Genomic DNA, 26,926 nt, shown 5'->3' with positions numbered 1-26,926 from the left:
GTCATTAAATGCCAGTATGAGACAGTACAGATGAAAAAGCATTTAGGAAATGTCCCTGGTCTCAAGAGATCCAGCCCCATCACAGTGCGCCCATGAGGATGCTGCCGCTCTCATGCGGGAGCGGAGAGAAAGGAGCGACTGCCTGAGGGCTTTAGCTTGCTTAGCACTTTGATATTTTGTGGGTTTTCCGTGGCACAAATAGAACTGGACTTAGATTTTAGCTCAAAAGGAACTTTTAAGCAACTTAATTATCTTAGAGGAATGACCCAACATTGGCAGAGGTCTAAGGGTCTCGCCTATCTCAGACTTCCTTCTCAGCACGGCGGAAGGAGTCAAGGAGAAATTCAGGGGTGGGTGAAGTGAAGAAACTGGATTATTAGTCCTATCTGCAGTGTACAATTCTGTAATCACTGGGAATCTTCATACCAAACTTATCTTGATCTGGCCTGTCAATGCTGACAGTAATTTTTTTCCCCATTACGTTAATTGGTACACTTAAAGCAATATTCATCATTGGGATCTTGTACCTTTACATGATATATCTTAGTTCTTGTTTTTTTCCCCATACCCCTGCCCTCCCTTAACCCTCTTCACACTTCCCTATTTACAAAGACTTTGACAGTAATTTTAAAAAATTTATATATACCTGGCTCTCAGGGCAGTTAACAAAAGGTCAGCTCCATTCTGCAAGTCACCAGAGTCTTCCTCTGTTGTCCAGAGCACACTGATAATGAGGTTGGATCACCAGTGGAAAAGAGGTAGTTTACTGTCTTCCTTCACATCTATAGATATTCCTTTATCCTTTTCATATTGTTCTGATAGTTTAATAAGACAAAAAAATTAAAGAAAATAATTTATGTGTCCAAAGAAATATAATTCTGTTTCTTGTTCTCTCATACTCAGTAAATTAAGCTACTAGTCCATGATGTTTCTACTGTAGCTCCTACAAAATTTTCTGCACATCTGGCTATCCATTTCTTCTACCAGAGGCTGAATTCCTTGAACCTTGTTTGGCTAATTAGATGTTATCTTCCTGAAACCTAACAGGACAGGCACAAGAGGCACCCAGTGTGGTTTGCTGATCTGTTTTTTATCCCCTGATTGTAGAAGCCTGGGTCAGTCATTGTCTTATTTACTTTTCTGATTGCTGAGACAAAATACCTGACATCTAAAGTTAAAGAGGGAAAGGTTTATTTAGCCTACAGTTTGTGGAGGTTTCAGCAGACTGGCTTCAAGGCAGGGTGGCAGACAGGCATAGTAAACAAATATTACAGAGGATAAATAGTTCATGGTGGGCAAAAGAAGGTAGCAAAGCAAGCAAGGGAAGACCACAGCTCTTTCTATCCCTTATATCTTATCTAGGCTGCCTAAGGTGGGTAGCACTCACACTCTTAATCCTAATGACCTTATCCTAGCATTGCACCATAAATCAATTTCAGCAATATACTCTAGATCCAGCCATCTCTGAAAAAGCCCCACCTCTAACTCCATGAGGCTTTGGGGGGACATCAAAACACAAGCTATAACAGTCATAAAACTGTATGTCCACGGTATATGACAGGGTGATGTTTGCTAAAGGCATCAAAAGGCCTTAGGCATAAAAATCAAAGTGTCCAAGGAAATATTTCAAGGGGATTCTTAGGAGCGTCAAAGGCACAAGATCTCCAATCTAATTTTGTCTGCTGTTTGAAAGCCAGTATGAATTTTTAAAGTGAAAATGTTTGAACAGCTACACCATTCCCAGGTTTGTGAAAGCATATCCAGTGAAAGTCTCCTTTCTACCCAGGGAATGGCATAAGTGCAGAGGCACCTTCCATTAGGAACTGAAGGGAATGCCCGCTCCTGAAGTTGGTACTTAGCTGCTTGATTCCCAAGCCTACCCCTCCCATGGCCCCAACCATACTATCCTCCCCAGAGACAACCAACCAGATCCTTGTATTTCCTTCCAGAGATAAGCTATGTGTACATGAACATGAGGGCAGGAGTACATATATTTTATATTTGGTGAGCAAAATGATTTTAGTGAGCAGATTCAAGAGGAAAAACAATCAACTCAAAACAAGTGAATGAGAAGACTTTCAACTAAAAAGTATAAGGGGAGATAAAGGGTATTAAAATGAAGAGTGGTTCTGATTAGCTCTTCAGAAGACAGAAATAACATAGGAATTCAAGGTAGGGTCACAGATCCATCACATGCCATCAGGATGGGCATTTCCCAGAGCTAATGGGCTTTTGCATGCAGTGTCCCAGGGAACCTGCAGTCATTGGTCAAGTGAGGCAATGGTGGTGGCCTGCCTTGCCTGCACAGTTTTCTGGGACGTGAGTAGGTTCTCTCTGTGGTGACATACTCTCAGAGGTTCTGCAGCTTTTGATCACTGTCACCTTGGACATTTCCAGAGACTACACATTCCCATTTATTCTATTGCAGTGACACAGGACATTCCACTTTTTAAGCCAAAGGAACATGGCATGAATGGCCAAGGGGCCTGAGCCAAGATGAATCAGGGGTTGTACCTTCTGGGGAGCACTTCCCCAGCCTCTATTGCACCCTGGCTGAGCCACCTTTCTCCCTGGAGATGTTCTCAGCAGTTAATTTATGTAAGGTTGGCTGGGGTGGGCTGCAGCTGGACAAGTCTACCCATTAGTCCTTCCTTCAGGAACACCAAAATTCTTCTTGAGACTAGGGAGCAAGAGGAGGTTAGAACATAGAACGTGTCAGGCAAATTTCCAAAAACTTAATGATACTCAGATATCTATCTATCTATCTATCTATCTATCTATCTATCTATCTATCTAGAGCTATTTATATATAGATATATATCACCATGCAAGCTTCTTTTTAACCAGATTATGTTAGAAATGTAGGACACCCCACCCCAATGCCTACAGGTAAATAACAGTACAGGACCCTTCCAGTGAATGGAATATTAAACAGACACGATAGACTTGAGTGAGGGATTTGCTTCCAGATATGGTGAAAATAAAGGTTTCTCCTCTGAGTCCCCATAAAACTTCCAATAGCAGAGGTTCTCTCTATTCCACCTCGTTCCCTGAGGAACTATGCAGTAGTCTGGCTGACATAGTCAGTGTGAGGTGTTAAAGAAATAAGGCAGCTACTTAGGCAGGCTGCATGACAGAGCAGACCCTGTTGAGGTGACATGACTCAGCATTTGGTCTGTGGTTGTTATGGCTTGTGTCTAGATGTCCCCCTAAAGCCTCATGCAGTTAAAGGTGGGGCTTTTTCAAAAATTGTGATGCTGGAATTGGTTCATGGTGCAATGCTAGGAATGAGGGGCACTAGGATTAAGGGTGTGAGTGCTACCTACCCTAGGTAGCCTGGATAAGATAATAAGGGATAGGAAGAGCTGTGGTCATCCCTTGCTTGCTTTGCTACCTTCTGCCCACCATGAACTGTTTATCATCTACAATGCCTGTCTTCTGTTCTGCCCTTCCTTGGAGCCAGCCAATTACAGACTGACTCTTCTACAAACTGTGAGATAAACAAACCTTTCCTCCTTCAACTATGGATGCTAGTTATTTTGTCTCAGCAACAAGAAAAGGAAACCAAGACTGGAGTGGTTTAGAGGTTAGCTGTGTACATGAATATCAATACCTTTCTATTGATTTATAAGGATAAAACCATACTTTCTAATGGCCAAAATGATCTTGCCCACTAATGGTAGGATACTTTACATTGCCACGATTATTGGAGCAATTAGAGAAGGATGTTTACTGAACATGCAATGGGGGCCAAAGATTAGAAGACTTTCAACGATAACTGAACACATCATCCTTGTCCTAATTTCTTGTTAAATAGAAAACACCCAGGCACAATTGCTGTATTCAGAGTTTCCCTTCAGACTGAACAAATTTCCATACATTTCTTATAATCTAGTTTATAGTCTTCTTTATTTACAATATGCATATTATTGGACACACTTCATAAATATGAATTGGTTAAAGGGGCCTTGTCACCTTGATAGTTGGACATTTCACAGATATCCTGCTACTTTTCTAATAATGATGTACAGAGTAGCATTATATTTATTTTGTATTTTAAAACTTATTTTAAACTTATTTTTGGTATAAGTCTTGAGTTACGTGCGCTTTAACCAATTCAGTTATGTAACCATTACCAAAATCAAAATACAAAATATTTCTATCATATCCACCCCCCAATAAACACGGCCTGGAGTTACAGTTTTAAAACAGGCTCATTCTACAGATGACCAGCCTCATCAATTATGTGCTGATATTCCACATTTTTGCTTGCAGAAGGTTGTACTTTCTAGCATTATCCACAGTGTATTGCCATTCTCAGAGATAGACAAAAAGCTTTATAAAATGCATGTGTACTTTTGCTTAGCTAAGAGTGAGTATATCAAGTTTATTCAATCTATGAACATAAAACAACTGGGGATTTAGCTCAGTGATTCCAGTGCCACCCTCACAAGCCAAGGACCTGAGTTCGATCCTCGGTACCAAAACAAACAAAAAAGCAAAACAAAACCAAAAAAAAACATAAAACACATACTTTAAGGGTATCCCCCCACAAAGAAAATTGGAGACAAATTTAACTTTCCAGTTAGAGCTCCATTCATAAGAGGTAGATCAGCGCTGAGCACCAGGCAAGAGAATTGCTAAGTCACAACTCCAATGCATATCCTTCCTCTAAATGGGCCTGGAGGACTGGGATGAACCCAAGATACCTGCAGCTGCTGCAGGGCTCCAGTCCCTGAATCTACTCCAGCTTTTCAGAAAGTAGTCTAGTAATTAGCACTTAAAAGAAAACTTTATCTTTCCTAAATGGAGCCCACCTCCATTTTAACCTATGCAAATTAGGAGCTGAGTTTGGTGTTGGTTTTTCATTAAGAGCTTCATTAAAAATATATTAAAATCTTATCTATCCATGCTCATTCTGAACATTTTAAACAATACAAAACTCAATTTGACTTTATGTTATGTTTAAGAACTTTCAAAAAAATGAATTATGTAAGTTAAATTGACTACTTCATGTGTGAACAAGTCTCATCGTCAAGTAATTTATTTTGGTCACCTAGAGAGCTGAAGATTACTTTTTATAATAAAACAGGAATAATTGAGGTTTGTAAAATAAATGAGGGCAAAAAAGGCATCCAGAAGGGCCCTGGGGTCTGGCTACCAGGCCTCTGGTCTCCACTTCTTGGCTTTCCCACTGACCTAGGAAGTGACAAGGCAGGACATTCGTTTCTTTAGGAACATACAAGTTGTCTTCGAGGAGTGATAAAAAATGCAATGAGTGCTACCACGGAGTGCCATCCAACAGGAAGGAAGGCTTGTAAAAACATTACGGTGTGCATCTGCCAGGTATGTTCAGAGATCCTTCTATGCCTCCCAGTCTCAGAATGCAAGATTGAGTCCCTACTACATAAGAAACTCAGCAGCACAACTACGCATATGTTAAGACAAATATGTCAAATCATTAGAATATTTAGTTTTAAGTCTCAAAGTCTTAGCTATAACACAAATTTAGAATGAGCCAGGTGAGTCATTAAAATCTTACACTAGAAAAACCTTATCCCAAAGCATCTTTTATGAACAGGGAGAGAATGTCAGTCCACACCACACTATCCTGCCTATCTTGCTTCCCAGCCTTGGTCACTCCAGTGTGGCTTCTCATCTTCCTACTTTCCTGATCCTTACCGTCTCCCTGCTTTCATCTCTGTGGACGACAGAGCTCCAGGACAAACCACACAAGTATATGCCACACTCAAATTAAAAGGGAAACAGATACTCCCCAAACGTGACATTTTCCCAAGAAATACTGGAAAGCTTCAAGAATGCAATTTCTGTCTTTCAGGTGACAGGGAATATTCTTTAGTGAATTTCAGGATGAACAGAAATCAGTGTGGTAGAGTAGTGATAAGTCTGGCCCGGCATGCTGACTCACTGTCACTGCCTAATAGCATTTACTGGAATGACCTTCAATTCAAATGAGAACCACAAAATACCAGTAATTTTATCTGGGGAATATTTATATTTTGGTGCAGTAGGTGAATTCCTAATTAAAGGGCATTATTAGAAGCAATATTTACTGAAAGCTAAATGTGGTTTCTTCTTAGGTAAGCTACATATTTCTAATGGGTCCTTATCTTTCAAAGAAAAAAATTTTTTGATTGGATTTTTAAAGTTCATTCGTTCTCTATTTCCTCATAATTAGCTCTCATGAATAATACTTGTTAAGGAATTTATCCTGAGCCCCAAAATTCTTTAACACAGATCAACCCAGTATTTTCTTCCTTAACTCATTTATAGTCTTTTGGGTTCCGTGACTGATGTCATAGAAAGCCAGGGCCTTTAGAACATTCTGTGATCATAGCAATGAAAATGTAATTGATTGAGATGAAATGATTCTTCTAGAGTCTTTTCCCTTTCGTTAGCACACAGGGTAGACTAAATTCTTTAGGTAGACTAAGTTCTTCAGGGTGGAAGAATGCAGAGTGACCACCACTCTTGGTTTACAGTTCCCATTCTCAATTCAGAAGTCTTAGTGTCTAACAACTTCTGCCCTTTGGACTTTTCAGGAATCTGTTTTCTGGCAGGGTTGCAGAACCTTGTGACACTTTGAGAATGGCTCCTCAGCCTTAGTGGAAGCAGGATTTAGGGTGTCCCTGAATTGGAAAGTGAGTCAGAGAATAGTGTCCTTAAAAACCAAAAAGCAGAGCTGAGCATGGTGGCACATGCCTATAACTCCAGCACTTTAAGTCTTAGTGTCTAACAACTTCTGCCCTTTGGACTTTTCAGGAATCTGTTTTCTGGCAGGGTTGCAGAACCTTGTGACACTTTGAGAATGGCTCCTCAGCCTTAGTGGAAGCAGGATTTAGGGTGTCCCTGAATTGGAAAGTGAGTCAGAGAATAGTGTCCTTAAAAACCAAAAAGCAGAGCTGAGCATGGTGGCACATGCCTATAACCACAGCACTTGGGAGACTGAGGCAGGAGGATAGCTGTGAGTTCGAGACCAGCCTGGGCTACATAGTGAGTTCCAGGTCAGTTTCAACTATATAGTGAGACTCTGTCTCAAAAATAAATAAATAAATAATAAAATTTTTTTTTAAATCCAAAGAGCAACAGCTCATATGAGGTATACGTAACACGTATTCTCCAAGTCAGGCGTGGTGGCGCATGCCTGTAATCCCAGCACTCGGGAGGCGGAGGCAGGAGGACCGCTGTGAATTCAAGACCAGCCTGGGCTACCTAGTGAGTTCCAGGTCAGTCTCAACTACATAGTGAGACCCTGTCTCACAAAAAACCAAAAAAAAAAGTATTCTCCAAAGTAACTACATGAGAATTTATGAGGATGCTGATAATCTAACTAGAATCATACCAAAGTCATCCTTGTTCTAAATGAGTTAAGATAAGACTATTTATTTTAATGTTGCATATGGAACATCCCAAAGCAGGCACATGCTAGGACCTAAAGATGCAGCAGAGAATTAAACAGACTCGATCCCTGTCCTCAACATCTAGCAGTAATTGCAAGCACTGGTTTGCCAATATTGATCCAACACTATCCCTGTGTCTGAGACTTTGAGTTCCACAAATAGATCCTTCTATCCCTAGGAAATTGACCTGCAATATTAGATTAGGGGCAATTAAATAGCTTCTCACACACTAGATGTAATCACTCACAAGAGCAGCTAATTCTCTTTGCTTCAAGTCCTCATTCCCCAGAGAATCTGTTATTAATATGGACAGGAAGATACCTTCATCACAGGAATGGGAGTATGGAGGAGGGATGGGGGAATAGCCTTAAGCTAGAAAGCTTATCTGCACACAGAATGAATGAAGTCCTTGGCCTCTTTGTATTTACCTTCACTGCTGTGACAAGACCTACTTAGGGTAAATGGGTAAAGCCTTGGTTTTGAACTTGCAGAGGAAGAAGCTCAGATGCCAGTCACTGGTGAGCAACAGCTTAATATTTGTAAACAGTAGTGATGCCAGCATCAATCCTCTGAACCCTGACCCAAGCCCTTCCTGTCCACTCTGTCTTACCCACCAAGGCCACTGCACTGTCTAGTGTTTAATACATTCTGTCACACATGCTATTTTAAGTCTCCAATAGCAATAAAGGGATTTTCAGACTCCCATTTCACAGTCAAGGTCAGACCTCAAAATTAACTTGCTCAACCCCCTACAACTGCCACCCCAAAGCCAGCATTCAAGACCAGACCCTCAGACTCCAAAACTGTCCAAAGTTATGTGCTTGTAAAATTTCAGTTCCTCTTTCCTGTTGCATGTTTTCTCAGCACCCTGTGCTGGCAGGAAACTGTCTTACAACCTGCTGGTTTTCTCCAGGAGCTCTGGAAGTAGCCACTGATGGCACAGGACTTGGAGCTACTCCCCTCCCACTCCAGGCCTGTCCCCCAGTTGGAACATCTCAGCCAGATTGCTGTCCCCACGCTTCTCCTGCCTCTGACTAGGGAATCCTGTAGCTGTCATGGATGCCTGTGGGTCTATTTTTAGAAATAAAAGGGAGCACATGGGTGGTACACATGGAGATTTTCTAGGAGTCTATTAATACATTTTGCAGAGACACCCAGAATTTTAACTTGCCTGATTTCAAGATAAATTACCTCCTAAGGAAGACACACTTGCCTTACTCTTCCCTTGAACATTCTCCATCCCCAGTATAGGTGGTTTTCTGGACTTTGTTGTTGTTGTGCCCCCTAGGGCTTGTCCCTATCTACTGGTGCTCAAAGACAGGGATATTAATAGCTAGCAGCAGCTACACTTAATTTTTCGCCAAGAAGGCCAACAGGAGAAGCAGATTCATAGGCTCTCTCTCCCTCCCTCCCCTCCTTTCCTTAACCTCTCCTTGAGATTGGCAATGTTCCTAAAGATCCTTTTGCAGAAGGGAAATCTCTCTTGAAGATCTATTCAAATGTCAGTGGGTGGATTCCAAGCTCTTTAAAATCTCTTTGAGTTACTGATTTTATTCTACGATGCACAGGCTATTTTGGGGGTGAGAGAATAGGTAGGTAGAAACTGGGCAAAATTAATTTTATGAAATTTTAAAAGTAAGGGGATTAGAATACATATGTGAAGTCATTTCATTGGGGACACAACTGTGCCATTTATGTTTTAAAATACCATCTCTGTTCAACAGTTTTTCTTTGTTTTATTAGGTTGATGGTGATTAAAGTGCAAAAACTGAAAATAAACATACCTTTGGGTTTAGCTTTTGGTCAGTAATGTTACTCCTAATATGAACTAGGACTTGTTTCTTTTAATCATATAAGAATTAAACAGGGGCTGGGGATTTAGCTCAGTGGTTCCACCACCTGCCTTGCAAGGACAAGGTCCCGAGTTCAATCCCCAGTTCCAAAAAAAAAAAAAAAAAAAAAAGAATTAAACAGAACCAGTTTGCTTTTGGATGGGCTCAACTGTGACAGTGGCAGATACTCACACACTGGAAGGCTTTTCCAGTCTGAGTAGGCTTTTCTACAAAAGAATTTATCTTCATGAGGCTACAAAATCAACTATGGCTAAATGAAATGCCAGAGAAAGGATCTGCAATTTTCTCTCCCATTGCACATATTTAGCCTTGTCTGAAAGCCAATTATTTTTTAGATGCAACAAATTCTTGGGCCAGATTCCCACCCTCTATAACTGTATGTGAATGCAGGACCTGCTGTATGCACCTCAAGCCAAGAGACCACCTGGGAAACACAGGAAGCCATAAAAAAGCCTATGCTGTCCCAGTCCTCTCCTTTTATAGCCCACCCACACCTCTCCAGTCTTCTAAAGCTAGGCCTGTCTTCCTACTGCCCTTTCACTTCCTACAAATGCCCAAGGCAGCAGTTGGGGAAAGATCTCACATTTTGGTAAGAATTTTAGGAGGAACCAAAGACAGGATACAAGCTGGACCTCCCACTTACTGGGCATGCAAGCTCTTACTCTTTATTTACTACTAAAGCCCAAATCTAAGAAATGAACAACAGACCAAGAACATCTTCTCACTTGCATAAACACAAAGTATCAACAAACATTATTATTTTAGTTCTCCAACCAGTTCACAGAGCAGCTTTAAATAATTCCCAAATATTCACATAATAGGAACATGTATTTCCCCTTTCAATTGAGTTGTTTGTATCTGAACTTGATAACCAAATATTAAAATGCCATTTTTGCTTCAGTTATGCTATAGTTCTCAGCCCTCTCAGAAACACGCACATGCAGTTTGGGAATATCTTGATCCTTCCACAAACTGCATCTGTCTCACCAAAGACCATAACAAATCACGGACTCTGCTAGCCCTCTCACCCCAGAACCTCATCCTGTACTGTTTGGTTTGTAGCCATCCCGGACCAGAACCCTGAGTTCACTAGGTTAGACCTAATACTTTGCCATGCCAACTGTGGCAGCCTCTGCTGAGCAAAGGAATCAAGCAAATTCAGAAGACTTGTGCAGAAAAGACAGCAACTGGTTCCTTCTACCAGCATCGAGGTGAGGGAAATAGCAAAATAGCCAGGAGACCTGTGAAAGGAGACATGCTCTTGGCCCAGATTTCTCCCAACAGGTTCTTCCTGATGTGCTTGATTGTAACGGCTCCACAGGACAATAGGTGCCACAGGAGTCACCAAAGGCTGCCTTTCACTTTGACATCTACATGAAGAGAGAGGACCCAAGTGTGGGTTTAGTGATTCATAACTTTGGAAATGTCTCCCTCAAGATGATTCTGGCTGAACATTAGAACTCATCCATTGTCAACATGACTATAATGTGGTTTGCCCAGTTTTTCTTAATCATATCAATCTTGTCCACTTGGTACATCTCAGTAGCACACCCTGCTCAGAATGGAAACCCAGAAACAGTTCTGAGAGCAGCATTAGATAGAGTCCCTTCCCCTTCATAACCTTGAATACTCCCATCCTCCTCAGCAGACGCCCAAGCTAGGCAAGGGTAGCAAAAATTGGTTTAATTATGGAGGAAACTATCTGATAAGACATATTTTCCTCATCATTAATAGAGACAGTCACATCTCAGATTGAACAGGCCCTCCGTTCAGATTCTTCCATGAGTAGCTGTGTGACTTGAGGGTGTCATATCATCTTTCTGGCACTTAGGACATCATCTCAAATCAGGAAAAGGACCAGATGTGTTCTCAACTTTCTTTGCAAACAAGCCCACTGCCTGTCACCATGGTTGCATAGCTAGATTTACACTGAACCCAGTGTGATTCAGCCCTGTGTAGGGACCCCCTGCAGCAAGTGAGTGCTTTCCACATTAGAAGTGGGTGCACAGGAAGGATGGTATGAACAATCCTAAAGAAGGCCAATATTAAGTAAGTATTGTTCTTTCCATAAATTAGTACCGATCAGTAACCAGAACCCTTAAGGGAGAGAAAAATTCAAAACAAAGCACAACAAAGACACCAACCAATGACCTTGTTTCTGTTTCAAGGAAAATTGCCAAGGATGCAGAAGGAAATAAAGATGATCAAAGACGAGGATGTGCGTTTCAACTTGGGTGTGAAGAGGCCCCCATCCTTTCCCCACTGCCTACAGCCTGTGGCTTCCCGAGGGAAGGCACCCCAGAGGCATCCCCTCCCGGAAGCCCTCCGGGGGCCGTTTTCCCAGTTTCGATATGAACCCCCAGCTGGACACCTGGACGGATTCCCCGGGGTCTTGGAAGGAGGCGGATCCCGCAAGCGGAAGAGCATGCCCACCAAAATGCCCTACAGCCACGCTGCTGAGGAGGCGGTGCTCAGCCTCCCCTCAGAGGAGAGCAAAGTCCAAGGGCCAGCGAACCTGCCTCTGCTCTTCCCGCAGCCTCAGCGCCCCAAGTGTGACTCACAGATGATCGACCTGTGCGATGTTGGCTTCCAGTTCTACCGAGCGCTGGAGCCGCTGACCAGCAAGCCCATCAAGCAGGAGCCCCTCAAGCCCAGCGCCCTGTGGCCCCAACAGGCACCCCCGCCTTTCCTGCCCGCGCCCTACCCCTATTACCCCAAAGTGCACCCGGGCCTGGTGTTCCCTTTCTTAGTGCCGGCCACCTCGCCCTTCCCCTTCGGCCGGCACACCTTCCTGCCCAAGCAGCCCCCCGAGCCGCCGCTGACTCGGAAAGCAGAGCCCCCCGACAGCGAGGAGGTCAAGCAGAAGGTGGAGAGGGTGGACGTGAATGTGCAGATCGACGACAGCTACTACGTGGACGTGGGCGGAGCACAGAAGCGCTGGCAGTGCCCCACCTGCGAGAAGTCCTACACCTCCAAGTACAACCTGGTGACCCACATCCTGGGCCACAGCGGCATCAAGCCGCACGCGTGCAGCCGCTGTGGGAAGCTCTTTAAACAGCTCAGCCATCTGCATACACACATGCTCACGCACCAGGGCACGCGGCCCCACAAGTGCCAGGTGTGCCACAAGGCCTTCACCCAGACCAGCCACCTCAAGCGCCACATGATGCAGCACAGCGAGGTGAAGCCGCACAACTGCCGTGTGTGCGGCCGGGGCTTCGCCTACCCCAGTGAGCTCAAGGCCCACGAAGCCAAACACGCGAGCGGGCGGGAGAATATCTGCGTGGAGTGCGGCCTCGACTTCCCCACGCTGGCCCAGCTGAAGAGGCACCTCACCACCCATCGGGGCCCCATCCAGTACAACTGCTCCGAGTGCGACAAGACCTTCCAGTACCCCAGCCAGCTGCAGAACCATATGATGAAGCATAAGGACATCCGGCCCTACATCTGCTCCGAGTGCGGCATGGAGTTTGTGCAGCCCCACCACCTCAAGCAGCACTCGCTTACCCACAAGGTACTGTGGGGATGGGCGGGCGCCGGGGCTGCGGTCCTCGCGAGAATATAGCAGGGCCCTCACACACACTCAATCGCTTAGAGCACTGGCAAATGGTAAGACCATAGGCTGTCGATGAACCCCTCTCTCGTGTCCAGTGAGCCTGGCAGGAAAAAAAAAAATGATGCAGAAAGGAGAGTGGGCAGGGATGGTGTGATTGCCTGTTGCTGCTGCCTAGCCCCAAGAATCCCTGGAATTTTGCCAGGCATGAGTATGTCCTACCAGCATGAATAGTCATCACACCCTATCCCCTCCACACCTGGACTATGCCAGTGAGAGCCTTCTGCAGAGTTCTCTTGGTCTTTTGCAGCTACCTTTCCAGTTGCTTGCTCACTCCACTCAGATCTGCTTCATGTGCAGGTGCCTTGAGAGGAGCAGCACTGGGCACAGTCCCTCAGAATTGTGGTCCTGCCTGCCAGGGTTCAGAGGCCTGTTTGGTCTGGTTGCTGCTGCCTAGCCCCAAGAATCCCTGGAATTTTGCCAGGCATGAGTATGTCCTACCAGCATGAATAGTCATCACACCCTATCCCCTCCACACCTGGACTATGCCAGTGAGAGCCTTCTGCAGAGTTCTCTTGGTCTTTTGCAGCTACCTTTCCAGTTGCTTGCTCACTCCACTCAGATCTGCTTCATGTGCAGGTGCCTTGAGAGGAGCAGCACTGGGCACAGTCCCTCAGAATTGTGGTCCTGCCTGCCAGGGTTCAGAGGCCTGTGGTTGGTCTGGTAGGATGCAAGAGGAAGCATCCTTCTCTGTTTGTTTTGGTTTTATCTTCCCTGAGCTCAGATGTTCAAGGAGATACTCAGGCCCTAGGGTTTGTAAGCAAACCCTGGAGTCACTCAGGCTGCATTAAACAAGGCCCTGGTGGCATCCTGAAGTCTTGCCCTGGCTGAGCTGACTTGAGTCTGCTTTGAGCTACAGAAAGGATAGTTCTGCCCCGTTGAGCTTTATCTTCACCCTTAACCTAGGTGGCTTTCTTGGTGAAAGATTTCTAGCAAGCTGAAGTCTCATTACAACATTCTTTAATTCTGAAAGGGTCAGTGAAAGACTTTGCCCAATCAAGAAAATGCTTCTGCTCTACTCTAATAGACTTCATTTGTTAGAACACAACACAGGACATTTTCTGGCTCTGCAGCAGAGATGAGGAGTAGGACTGCCACTGCAGGCACTGCACAAACAGCTCCTGCCCTACAAAAGACACCAGTAAATACCATCTGAGGGGAGTTGCCTGCCAAATGCAGGAGTCATCAATAAAAGTAGATTGAGATTTAGCCACAAAGGGCATTTGCTTATTTCAAGGGCCCTGCCCACATACAAAAGGTATATTTTAGAACATACAGATTCTCTAAGATAATAAACAATGAAGCCAAATGGGAAGAAACAGCCTGGTACCTGAAATAAGTTTTGTTTAAATCAGAAAAGAAACCCACTGTAATTAGAAGTGTCAGTCAGCAGTGAGAGGCAGACTTTATTGAATAATTGCTGTACCGAGACAGGTGCTTTACTTCTCATTTGATCCTTACTCATTTCTCAGCAACTTGGAGAGTGACTCTGATTTTCAGATATAGACACCAAGGCATGGGATGGTCACTAAGGAATCCCTGATACCAGCACTTAACTCCCAAAACACTTAACTTACAAAGACCCAGCCCCTTCCCTTCCTCACCCCAACACCCCCATAGGCACCCCCTCTGTCCTTTTAATGTTTCTGTCAGATACAACAGCTTCCTTTATAGCTCCAAAGTTATGGCCAGGCTCCTGTCCTCTTGCCTTTTACACTGGCCCATGTGTGAGTCTTTGGATACAGACTTCTCTCTAAGAAATTCCAAAAACAGGGCTAATTAATGGCTTCTTGATCTGGGATAAGTGGATCATAGCCAACCCAGTTAGGGGAGTTGTTCTAAGATCACATCAAGGGCTTCATCCATGCTAAGTATGTCCTGTGTGACTGAGCCACGTCCCTGGCCCCAGTGAATATCTAGAGAGAAGAAAAATTTGATAGTAAAATTTGAAGCCTGTCAAGAAAATATTTTATTGATTTCAAAGTTCAAAACTCACTGAATATGCAACAAATCTAAACACTCATCTTAATAGAGGATGTTAAAATCCAATTTTTGAAGGAGGTTCTTTCCTAAGTCTCCTTTTAGTATAAATCCATGTTCATCTACAAAGATGAGAAAGTGTTTGAGCTAGAAAAAAGTCCAGAGTTCCTATGACCTACCACTTCATCTTGAGAAATCTTTGCTAGGAAATGATCTGGCTAGACAAGGTTTCACAGCCAGTAAATAGCTGGGCAGAGATCTGAACCTACCCTTTAGTACCATGGACTCACCAAAACCAAGGAGTGGCACTGTCTTACCATGCCACAGATTAAATAAATGGAAATACAGACAGTCAGAACTGAGCTTGGAACAAATCCTTTCTTCCTTAGGCCACTGTGGACACTAGGCAATATTTATTTTTCGAAGTTTGTTCTTTTGGAATTTGTTCTAATTAATCCTGTAAGAATCATTTCAGTACTATGGTTCTCTAAGTTTTCCTTGTCATCAGTTATTTTGGCTGAGCGTGGTGACACACACTTGACATCTCAGCAACTCAAGAAGGTGAGGTGGGAGCATCATTTGAGCACATGAGTTTGAGGCCAGCCTGAGCCATGTAGAAAGGCCCTGTCTCAAAAACAAAACAAAACAAGGTGGTTCTGGATCAAGATAACTTGCACAGCCATTTTCAGGGAAATACTGATAGCTCAGGTTTAGCTAATAATTCTCCTCAAGCTGTGAGTCCCTGGAAATGCTCTAAACTGGGGACATTGATGCTCAGGTACTCATACACTTTTCTACAGGTGTCAAGGAAACTAGACAACCTCCTGCCCTGTTTTGTAATTCAGAGGGTTGTCACTTGTCATGTTTCTGCATCAGAAGAAGTTCAGTTAGAGAAGACTCCAGAGCCATGGCACACTGTCCCAACAGCTGGAGGGAAGCCGGGGCACCAACTGGAAAGGGCAATTTCCAGGTTGTGATCCACTGAAGTGAGGATGTTGTTCTTCTGGGATTTTTTGAGTCTGATAATGAGTACTTAAGGGGACATCAGTTTTAATGTGGGAAACAATAGCATCAATTTAGATTTTGTTTTCTCGTTATTGTGAAAGCTGGATTATAGATTCATTTTGCATATCACTCCACAGTGCTCTTACCCAAATCGTATTAATCCTTTGAAACTGTTATTGTAGAATTATATGGGCAGTAGTAGGAACAACAAAAGCAATAGCTCGTTTTCTCTAGAGATCTGTGATCAGAAGGGGTGGGGGGGTATATAATCTACACTTTTCAAGAAAATAATAAGGCTAATGCCACACCATGTGGACATTGACTGAGCTCTCTGTGGATTATGTAGTGGGGAGAAAAACAAAGCCTCTAACCTCATAGAAGCCTGCTTCCCATTAACCACAGACATCTTGACTCTGGCCTTCCCACAGGGTGTGAAGGAGCACAAGTGCGGGATCTGTGGGCGGGAGTTCACCCTGCTGGCCAACATGAAAAGACACGTGCTGATCCACACCAACATTCGTGCCTACCAGTGTCACCTTTGCTACAAGAGCTTCGTGCAGAAACAGACCCTCAAGGCGCACATGATTGTCCACTCTGATGTGAAGCCTTTCAAATGCAAGGTGAGTGCAAAGGGCAGATTCAGGGCTGTGCACAAGTTCAGGATTGTGTGCATGCCCAGTGGAGAGGATTCCCCTGAGAACCTTCTAATCTGGTTCATCAGGGGCCTAGTGAGGCTCCGCATAGTTCCCAGGCCAGCCCTAAGTCCTATCTGCCACCTGCCTCTCTTTCCACCATACCTGTGCTCACATTAGCCCTTGGCTGGTCCTGTTTGCGTCACTGTGACATCAGTGGGAAAGTCTGAGGATGGAAGAAGGGATATTTGATAATGGAATTGGTACAGGATGAAGCCAATGTGGAGAACTTCTGCCCCAGAGCAGAAGAGAAACCTTCCAAGCCAATGAGTAGAACAGAGAGAAAAGTCAGAAGAGCTTCCAGCTTCCAGCAAAAACCCCCTTTTCCCTCACCTTTCTTCCTCCCCTTCTCACACTTGGAATTGAACCTTCTGATTTGAAGATAGGCTTCCCAGTGAGGATGAAAGGGGTCCTGGCATGCAGCTTTCTTTCCTTGTAGCATCTGCTTGGTAGTGAGATGGCCAGAGCTCATGGTAGTTGCAACATTATTCATGATAGCCAAGATGTGGAATCAGCCTAGGTGTCTATCAAAGGATGAGTGGATGAAGCAAATTTGTAATACTATTCAGGCATAAAAAATAAAATCCTGATATTTGTGGTAATGTGGATGAGCCTGGAGGATAGATACAATGTTAAGTGAAATAAGCCAAGCATAGAAAGACAAAAAACCATGTGGTCTCACTTGTATGTGGAAGATAAAAAGTTGATTTTATAGAAGTAGAGGGTAAGATAGTGATTGTGAGAGGCTGGGAAGGGGAGGAGGAAGAAGGGACAGAGAGGTTGATGGGGATCTGTGTGCAAAAATACAACTGGGGGAGTAAGTCATAGAATTGTGTAACACAGTAAAATGACTAAAATTAACAATAATTTATTGCATATTTCAAAATAGCCAGAAGTAAGGATTTTGAGTGTTCCCAACACAAAGAAATGAAAACTGTTTGAGATGATAGATGTACTAATTACACTGACCTAATCATCACACACTGTATAGATGAATACAAATGTCACACTGTATCTCATAAATGTATACAATTAATGCATGTCAATTAAAAATATTGCACAAATAGAGACAGAAAAGGAATTCCAAAGGTAGCCTTTGAAAGCACCACAGAAATGCTGGCTTTGGCTAAGAGCACAGTCAGCTAGAGTATTTTTCATTTATTCTCAAGTGCCCACATAGCACAGAGATAGAGCATCTTTGTTAAAATTTCTGTGTCAGATTAATTTGGATTTTATTTCACTGGCAGAGGAAATGTGTGAGCAGGAGATTGGTGAATCACAAGGCAGTAGCTGGTCTGACTTAGAGCTCTTAGGCTTGCTAAGACTTCCCCAGCCCCAACATTGTTTCCTTCTCCACTTCTAAAAAGAGGAGTCTTGCATATATAATCGGGTAGTATAAGGATTGTATGGACAAGTGTCATCCTGGTCACAAAGAAATGGCTGAAGCCAGAAGAGGGAAATGCTTCATTAGGCATTGTAGTACTCTTCTGTTTGAAATGGAGGTTTTCCTTCTTTCTGTTACTGTGGATTGGGGTCCGAATGACGCTCTCCCAGGTCCATATTCCTGAAGTAGGGTTCCCTGCTTCCCGGGGCTGTTGTTGCTTTCATTCCTCTGCACAGTGGCCCCCTCTTGAAGGAACCCCCTGTGAAGTTGACTTCTTTCCTGTGTTGGCAACTCCTGGCCAGGGTGAGGGGTCAGGAACCAGAGCTTCCCTAGACGGTATGGGTATTGTCCAGACACTGCAGAGGGAGGTTTCTCCCCCCAGTCCTTTTCCTGCCACCCACTTCTGTTTCCCTTCCTTTTCTCCAAGTTCCCAGTGGTTTGAAAGTCAATTTATGTCCATCTTGAGTCAGCTAAGCTAAAATGAGAGGAAGCAGCATGCAGGACAGGCTACATGATTTTTCAGGGCCCAGTGCAAAATGGAATGATCAGACAGTGTTAAGAATCGCAATGCAGTGAGGTCAGGACATCAAATCCAACTCTGGACCCTCCTGAGTGAGGGGCTCTGTGCTGTATACCTGAGAGGGCAGCCACAGAGCATTTCTTCTCTCTCTTCAGACACTTCTTTGATTTCCTTCCTACTCCACTGAACCCCTAAAGTGCTTCACTCCAAAGCACCGTTCCTTCCTGCAGAGGTTCACTGTCTCTTACAGCAGAGGTGCAGGCAGGCTCTCTTGGCCGTTCTTTATTCCCTGTGCTCTGTTTACTCTTGGGCTTCAAGCATGAATAATGATTTTATCTCTTCGACTGTTCTGGAGTTGAGTTGTTAAAACATGAAGGAAGTCATTGTCTGATTTATCCCCTAAAAAAAAAATCCGTACCAGTCTAGTCCAACCGCCTATACCTTATCTATTCTGATCCAGCAGTAGTGGTACAACCTGAAAGACAGTGCTCCTGGTGGATGGACACATGAGGGCTTTTGAGATTTGAGGACACAGAGGCAGGTCTGCTTCCACTTCCAAGAGCCTGGATTTCTTGGGACAAATAGTGTCTGAGGATCTAGATAATTCACTGTGGCTCTGATACACAGAAACCTCATAAAGCAATGCAGCCTGGGCCCAATGTTGCAGTGAGCCGTCCTAGCTGGATGTGTCAGGTCTCTGTTCAGGGATGGCTGTGCCCTGCTCCACCCCATGACAATGTACCATCCTCTACCCCAAGGGTGTGCCGTGTCAGCCTGAGGGCTCAGAAACTCCATTTTGCCTCTCCCTGAGGGTTGATTAGGCTCTGGATGTCTGATCCACATCATCAGTTCCCATGAAAGAGGGTGAAGTAGAAGGCCAGCCTTGAAACCATACAGAGTTTATACTTCCCAATGGGAGATGGGTCTGGCACAGGAATTGGGCTGGTCATCTGAAAAGGCACTTCTGCTGATGGCCACATCCTCTCAGGAGGTTACACCATAGGTGAGGAGGCCAGGTAGAGAGTGTTATTTATTATTAGTCAAAAATAATTGGAAGGGTATTTTTTTCAAATTTAAGTGAACTGTCTCTATCCTTAAACATCTCTGAAAGAACAGTGATGGGTGTTGGTCACCTGGACACATAGCCCCCTGTCTCCTGGGAAGTGAGTGCCAGGTGATTCCTCTGTAGCTTTGAAATGATGCACAGTTCATACTTCCCAACGGGAGATGACCTGGCACAGGAATTGGACTGTTCATCCTCAAAAGTCACAAATCCCTGGGAAGTATTCCCACCCTTTTTCATGTCTGAGTTCACAAATTATTCAACAGGCTTCCAGTGTTTTTAAACACTTTGGGGAGGAGCCAGTTCCAGATGGTGTCCCATGGACCTGGGGTCCCATCTGTGTTGTGCCGGATTCTTGGAAATCTGACCCTGTGTGAAGGTTGTTGGGTTTTGGAAGTTGGGAGAGGGATGGAGGCCAGTTTCTCATTGCTATGCATTTCAAAACCATCAGAGACAAATGGCTGGCTGGCCACATAGCAATGTTGGAGAACAAGCCGGAGAACTCAACCCAAGCTTGGTCTTGGTGCCAGGAAAGAGCTTTCTCTTCCCATGCTTGCCATGGCAGGCCTTGCTGCTGCCACACTTCAGCAGTTATCTAGCACTCTCTCCTTTACCCAAGAACTGGCATCAAGGGAGAATCTTTAGTAACACATTCAAATTTCTTGAGATTCTCACCTTTAAAATTCTCTTCTGAAATAAATCCTTCCCCTGTTGTAGCATGAAATAGTTCTCTCTGACCCTGTGCTCAGTGGCAACAGCTGTCTCCAGCAAGCAGAAATATTCACTAACTGTGGGCTTAGGCATTAACAATAGAATGGAAAATTAGAGGAGAGGAAAGGTTTCCAGTCTATGTTTCTTTTTGCTTATATAAAAAAAATCACTGCCTTTCTGGACTCTTTTGCTATTGATTTGACTGCTGGACTCCTTGCTTCTCTGAACTCCTTGCTTTTTAGAGCCAGCTGGAGTTTGTCCAGAGACCTGTGCCTGTAGCCTGAAGCCATGTTTTAGAAATACGTTTCCCATATTCTGCGTAAGCACACAGGGGTTGATCTGCATACTATCCTTGTAGCAGCCACACTCCATAACAGCAAAGAACCAGCTGCCGTCTTTGGAAACCTGTCCAGGAAAAGCAGGCATCCAGAATTTCCGGAACAAATTCTCTTTTGAGATGGGTGAAGCTGGGAGCTGCCTAAGTTATGAATCACCAGGTCATCTGCAGCAGAGGCTGGAGTAGAGGGCAGAGCCTTTAGATGAGGGGTGAGGTCTCCCTGAAAAGGGTCTCCACTTCCTCTTCTGCCAAACTGGCTGTTTCCCCTCAAGCTCTGTGATGCTCCAAGTGGGAGAAACCACAGGGGGCACACGGGCTGGCGAAGAGGGGGTTAAGGCAGTGACCAGATAGCAGCCTTTTGGCAGTACAGCCTCCTCTGGCAGAAGGAAGGATATAGCTGTATGAACTGCCTGCTTAACAATGCCTCACATGTCCCCAGGGGCCAGCCTGCAAATAGATTTCATCTTGCTTTCTCTTGTACTTTTCAAAGCTTCCTGTTTTCTCACGGTCCTTTTGGACAGTTTACAGTCTCTCTCTTTCCCTCCCTCCCTCTCTCTCCCTTTGAGGAAAGGAACACCCTTCTTATTAAAGGAGAGAGGGGGAAGAATGGAAGGGAAGGGCAGTTCAGCGAGGCCATTCTACTTGGCTGTTGGCTGCAGCTCTTCGACCTTTGCTCTCAGAAAAGGAAAACACGGGCTTCCTGGGGCATCTTAGCTCTGAAGCTCACCTCAGGCTGGCTGCAGCAAGGCAGTGTGCTTCTTATTGACTTTCTGAGCTCCTGGCCCTGGCCTGTGGCTGCCGCTGCCTTTGCCCTGTCTCTGCCCACAGCCAACCTCTCCATGGCCACTGCTGGCTGCCAACGTGGTCCTGGGGGATCATGGGCAGCAAGTGCCTGAAGAGCCTCCAGGCCCTGGATCTGGGAAAGAAGGATGCCAAGAGCCCAGAGCAAGGAGGCCTGCTACAAACCAGGAACTGGCAAGCTGTTTCAAGGGCACCCTGAGTGATTCAGTAGCAGGACCTGCTGCATCCTGCCACCTGGGATGAATCTTCACTTTCCATGCACAGTTCCCAGGATGGGCCATTGCAACTGCTTACATTTTTATTAGGCCACAGGTCAGTCAGCAGGGATTTACTTGGAGAATTCCTCATTTGGTCCTGGCTTTGACATCCCCTCCAGTTAATTTGCTGAAAAGCACAGCACCCTCGTCTTCAAAGATCTTTCTATTTCTGGAATGTTAAACAGTTGACCATAGACTAGATAATGATAGTAATACAAGCTAATATTTATGGAGCCTTTACTATTTGCCAAGTATTTCACATGAATTATCTCATTTGTTCCTCCCAACATCATTCATAAGAAACTGTGGTTATTGTCAACATCGTACAGGAGACAAAGTTCTCTATCGTTCTGGGTTCCTACCGTCACCTGTGTGCCTGCTCTGTCACCTTAAAACCTCATGACCATGTAGCCTGTTTTTTAAATGATAGGTCAGATATCTCAACTTTCATCTTTCCAGTGGTCATCTCAACAAGGATGCCCTCTGCTTCACCTCTGTAACGAGCAGCCCTGGTGGACCCAGACCGTTCTACCCAGCTTCTTTGCCTGCTGTACTAGAGATTGAGCCCAGGGCCTTCACATTCTTTTAGTTGAACTTTGTGGCCCACCCTCTCTTTAAAAGATGAAAGCTGAGTCCTTACCACTCCATCAACTTCCCGCACCTACTTTATTTTCATGTCTGTACACCTTTGTAGGAGATTATCCAGCGGGTCCTGACCAGGGCTAGATCTTGGCTTCATACCTTGTGATTAAAAGTGACTTTAAATTAAATGGCTGCTTTCTCCCAGAGGAGAAATTTGAGTTTTGGAACTCCCAGCCATTCTTCCCTCCAGTCCAACACCCCTCCCTGGCTGCAGTGATTCTGCTTCGAATTTATATCTCAAACTTTAACTCAAGGTGCCATCATTAGCTGGCCCAGCCTCTTTCTCTGGCCCCACTTCACCAACAGTCTGAGAGGTTTCCCTCTGAATTTCAGAGACATAAAATATCTTTACATTGTCATGTGAAGATAATCTTGGGCATTGTCATGTGAAGATAATCTTGGGCATTGTCATGTGAAGATAATCTTCCAAGGCAGATGAAGAGGCCAGGTATTCTGGATAAGGACCAGAGGGCTTTGTGGAAGGGTCAGGGGCTGAGAGGAAGAAGTTAAATACCTACCCTTGAGATGTGAATGGAACCCCAGGTGTCTCACATCCAGAGTTAATTGGCTCCATCCTGCTGGTGAGGATTTTAGTTTGCAAACTAATGTGTATGGGTTTAGTGGGGAAAAGGATGAGAATGGTCATAGGTACTGGTACTTTACAGAATTTTGCATGGGGTAATGATATTTCCCTAAATTGTTTTATTCTTTCAACCAAATGCAGTACTTAGATATTCACTAAGTGCACTATGTGCGTGGCTCTGTGCTTGATACTGAGATTGTTTTCAAAGAAAAGGAGGTGACTCTTCCATTAGAGATTACGTGGGACACTACTTGGGGACCCAAAAACCTTTTGGAGTTGATTCTCCTCCTGTAGCTCTGGCAAAGCTCTCTATTAGTGCTTACAGTAGGCTACAATAAACTACACAGGATAACTCTTGTATGTAAAATTAAATTTTGACAACACACAAAAAATAATTTCTTTATCAACCATACACAAAGTAATATACCTGACCAGTCATGTCCCACATGGACTTTCCCTGAGGCCACAGGTCTTGACTATAGGGGACAGTATCATTTTAAAGTCATCATGTCCCCTTGTACAGTATTACTAAAATGTTCCAAAATTTTCAGTACTGAATGAATTGAGCCAGAAAAATAGAGTAGAAAAATACACTAAAAAGTGGCTTGCCTGCACCCAGGGATAGCCATTGTGATGGGCACACCCCTCTAGTCTGCCCTGCCCCAAGTTCCAGAAGGTAAGACAGCCATAGGCAATGGATCATTATCACAACAGTGACAATTACTCACACGTGCTGTAAACTTGACACAAATGTCTAACAATGTCTAATGAAGTGACACATGCCTTTAATCTTAGCAGTCGGGAGGCTGAGGCAGGACTATCACCATGAGTTCAAGGCCAGCTTGAACTACGCAGTGCGAACTTTCAGAGACAGAGAGAGAGATTTATCCTTTTGTCAAAACAAAGGACACTACACATTCTCCAAGGCTAGGCTAAAATTCCACATTCTTCACGAAATCCTTGCAGGCCAGTCCAGCTTTTCATACCTAGCAACCACAGATACAACTGAAAGATGAATTTCTCCCATCCTGGGAGCAAGTTTAGAAGGCACTCATGCCTTCCTTTCAGTGATGACTGTCTGTCCTATAGGACTCCATCCATGCTGGACTTGTGCAATAGCCTAATTGACCTTCCAGCCTTCAGCCTTTCTCCCTCTACGCCTCTTGTGATTCACCACTTGAGGATTTTTTTTTTCTATCAGTTCTTCTGCGGCACTGTGCCCCACCACTACACTCAACAGATTCTTACTGATAACCCACGATGCATTAGTTAGGCAAGGGGTACGATAAAAGTGCAGACACAGCCTTTGTGTGTTTTGCAATCTACCAGTGAGAACAGTTTAAACAAATACTGTACTCATGGAGGTACTGGTCATACTCGGCAACTGCAACCAGCAACGTCTCTCCAAATAATCAGGAACAGTTCCACAAACCCAAAGAGATATACTTTGTCTAAAAATGATCCAGGACTGGAAATGTAGAATCTCTAATGTGGACTTTCTAGAGTCAAAATTTTATTTCTTTAGCCATAATAAAGAAATGGATATACTAAGCTGTACCAAAATAGAGCCACAGATTGATATCTTAATACTCTGTGTTCAGGATAAAACAAAAGAATAAAAGAAAACAAGTATCCATCCCACACATTGCTTCTCTCAAGGAAGTTGGAACTAGATCAATCCCTCATCCTTTTCTGGGGTTGCCAGTTCAAGTGACTGCAGTGTTCGGGGTGCTAAGCTTGCAACCCCACCTGGGATGCCACATTCACTGTTGCTAGTATGGAAACAAGGGAATGAGTACCTAATATCCCCAAATATGAATTATTCAAAAATACAGAACCAGCCACTCATAACTCATCTGCAGATTATCTATGAGAAATGTGCCAGCCCGGGCTGGCTGCCTCTTACCACCCTGCATCCTCTCAGGCCAACTTCAGAGAATCATCATGTATTCGATCTGCCCATTCCTTCAAGTCAGCTCAACTCTCATAACCCTAAAGAATTGTTGCTTTCATTAATAACAATTCAATCCAGAATCCGCACATACTGCCTTTGAAAGGAAGGGACTGCTCTTCTGGAACCAGTGTGAGAACCACTGCTGTGATCCATCAAGCACTGGTACAGTACTTGGAAGAAAATGGAGAAAAATTATGCAAAAGAAATGAGTAAAACATGTTGACTTTTGTGTATTCCTGAGAGAGTATTCTCATGTCTTCAAATCCCTACCTGGAGGAAAGACACTTCCTTCCCTTAGATGTCTCGTTGTTTCTTTCTCGTTTCTCTCTCTCTCTGTTTCTTTTAACTTTGAAATTTACCCCAATGATTAACAAATTAAAATTTAGAAAGGTATGCAGTCTGATATAGTCTAACAGAAGAGCCATGTCGGGGGAATGCAGTACAAAGTAGTGGGTAACCTCTGGTGTCCAGTGGCCTGAATTTTTTATCCCGGCTCCAGCCCCACTAACATTGATGTGATAATCAAGCTATTTCTAGGCAGACTTAGAATGTCTTCCATATTGTAGATACTCCATAAATACTAAACATGTAGTCATCTCCTTATTAATAAAGAAAACTAGTTCCAGAATCTACTTTTTCAGATCAGCTCTTCTCCTTTCCAAAGGTGGCATTCAAAAGAAGCTTTCTAATTCTTACCCTTGTGTTTAAGGATCCCGGGACACCACCAACCCCTGTCTCATGCGTCTGTCCCTCCCTGCACCACCTCTGAGCCCCTCCCTGACATGGTTCCTTGGAAGCAGTTTGAAACACTAAGGTCCACACAGAGTGGAAGTGGACGTGGCCCCTTGCACTCTGTCCCTCCTGGGCTTGGAGGCAGGTGTCCCTGGCAGGATGACTGTGCTCTCCTCACCTCTGTCTCCAACAGCTGTGTGGGAAGGAATTCAACCGGATGCACAACCTGATGGGCCACATGCACCTGCACTCAGACAGCAAACCCTTCAAGTGCCTCTACTGCCCAAGCAAGTTCACCCTGAAGGGGAACCTGACGCGCCACATGAAGGTCAAGCATGGAGTGATGGAGCGGGGCCTTCACACTCAAGGTAGCACATGTCCAGGAAGTCCCCGCTGCAGGGCTTATGGGCAGCACGCGGGAGTGAAATGTGGCTTTATGGGGTGTTGCTTTGGGGGATCACTCTCATCAAAATAGGAATATAATTGTCAGGACCCCAGAGGAATAGCAGGAGCAGACTTAAAATGTTATTTGAAAACATGTAATGCTAATATCAAAGGCCATAAGTTCAAGGAAGTCATAGAGAGTAAATGTGGAACATGATGATACCACTTGGTACCCGTATTGGTTTCTTTGTTCTAGACTCCGCATGAGGTGCCTTAGCTCCTTAAATTATTGCATCTACTCCAAGATGGAGTAGATAATATAAAACATTTCTATTTTATTGATGAGGAAACCAAGGCTTTAAGAAATTAATTTGCCCAAAATGGCTCACATGAAAAGTGGCAGAGTCAGGATTTGAACGCACACCTTTCTGACTCCACAGTCTTTATTATAGCCACTGCATCACACTGCTGTTAAAGTGCATGTGGTTTTGATTTCCTTTATAAAAACAGGTCTGCCCACTGTGCTGTCATCAGAAGTGTGTTCATAGCAGCCAAGGTCCCCCACTCCTTGTTCATGCAGGGACAATTTTCCTGCAGATCATAGAGCAGGGCTTTCTGTCTCCCCCCAACTGAGTCTTCACTGAATTTGAAATGTTCTTGCCTCCTTTATCTTCACAGCCCCAGGGTACTTAGCAGTGAAAAGTTTATGTTCCAGACCTACTGATTAGCAGGCTTCCTCCCTCCTCACCTAACCAACCAGTCCTTTGATAGGCAGTAAACACACCTCTGTCCAATCCAGCTTACATATGATGACAGATTGGAGAGGATGAGGCCATCCTTGCCTTCCAGGAGGTCTGTGTGTGGAGACAAAAGACAGTCATGGGTAGGGCTGGAGATTTAGCTCAGTAATTCCAGAGTCTGCCTCGCAAGCGCAAGGACCCAAGTTTGATCCCCGGTACACACACACACACACACACACACACACACACACACA

The 26,926-nt window shown here is 44.4% G+C and overlaps 1 protein-coding gene across 1 annotated transcript in view; it reads left to right on the top strand.

Moving 5' to 3' along the window:
- Znf366 (zinc finger protein 366) overlaps positions 1-26,926 on the top strand; it is a 68,312-nt gene that overhangs the window by 34,919 nt on the left and 6,467 nt on the right. Inside the window, exons 2-4 of the mRNA XM_010637331.2 lie at positions 11,443-12,788; positions 16,301-16,492; positions 25,742-25,916. Coding sequence (XP_010635633.1) covers positions 11,457-12,788; positions 16,301-16,492; positions 25,742-25,916 — 1,699 coding nt within the window. The 5' untranslated portion in view covers positions 11,443-11,456. The remainder of the gene's footprint in view (positions 1-11,442; positions 12,789-16,300; positions 16,493-25,741; positions 25,917-26,926) is intronic.

Source organism: Fukomys damarensis, unplaced genomic scaffold (assembly GCF_012274545.1).
Source record: "Fukomys damarensis isolate Sample0158 unplaced genomic scaffold, DMR_v1.0_HiC HiC_scaffold_1, whole genome shotgun sequence".
Lineage (NCBI taxonomy): Eukaryota > Metazoa > Chordata > Mammalia > Rodentia > Bathyergidae > Fukomys > Fukomys damarensis.
The sequence above is the reverse complement of the archived record's forward strand: the minus strand, read 5'-3'. Positions and strand labels throughout refer to the sequence as shown.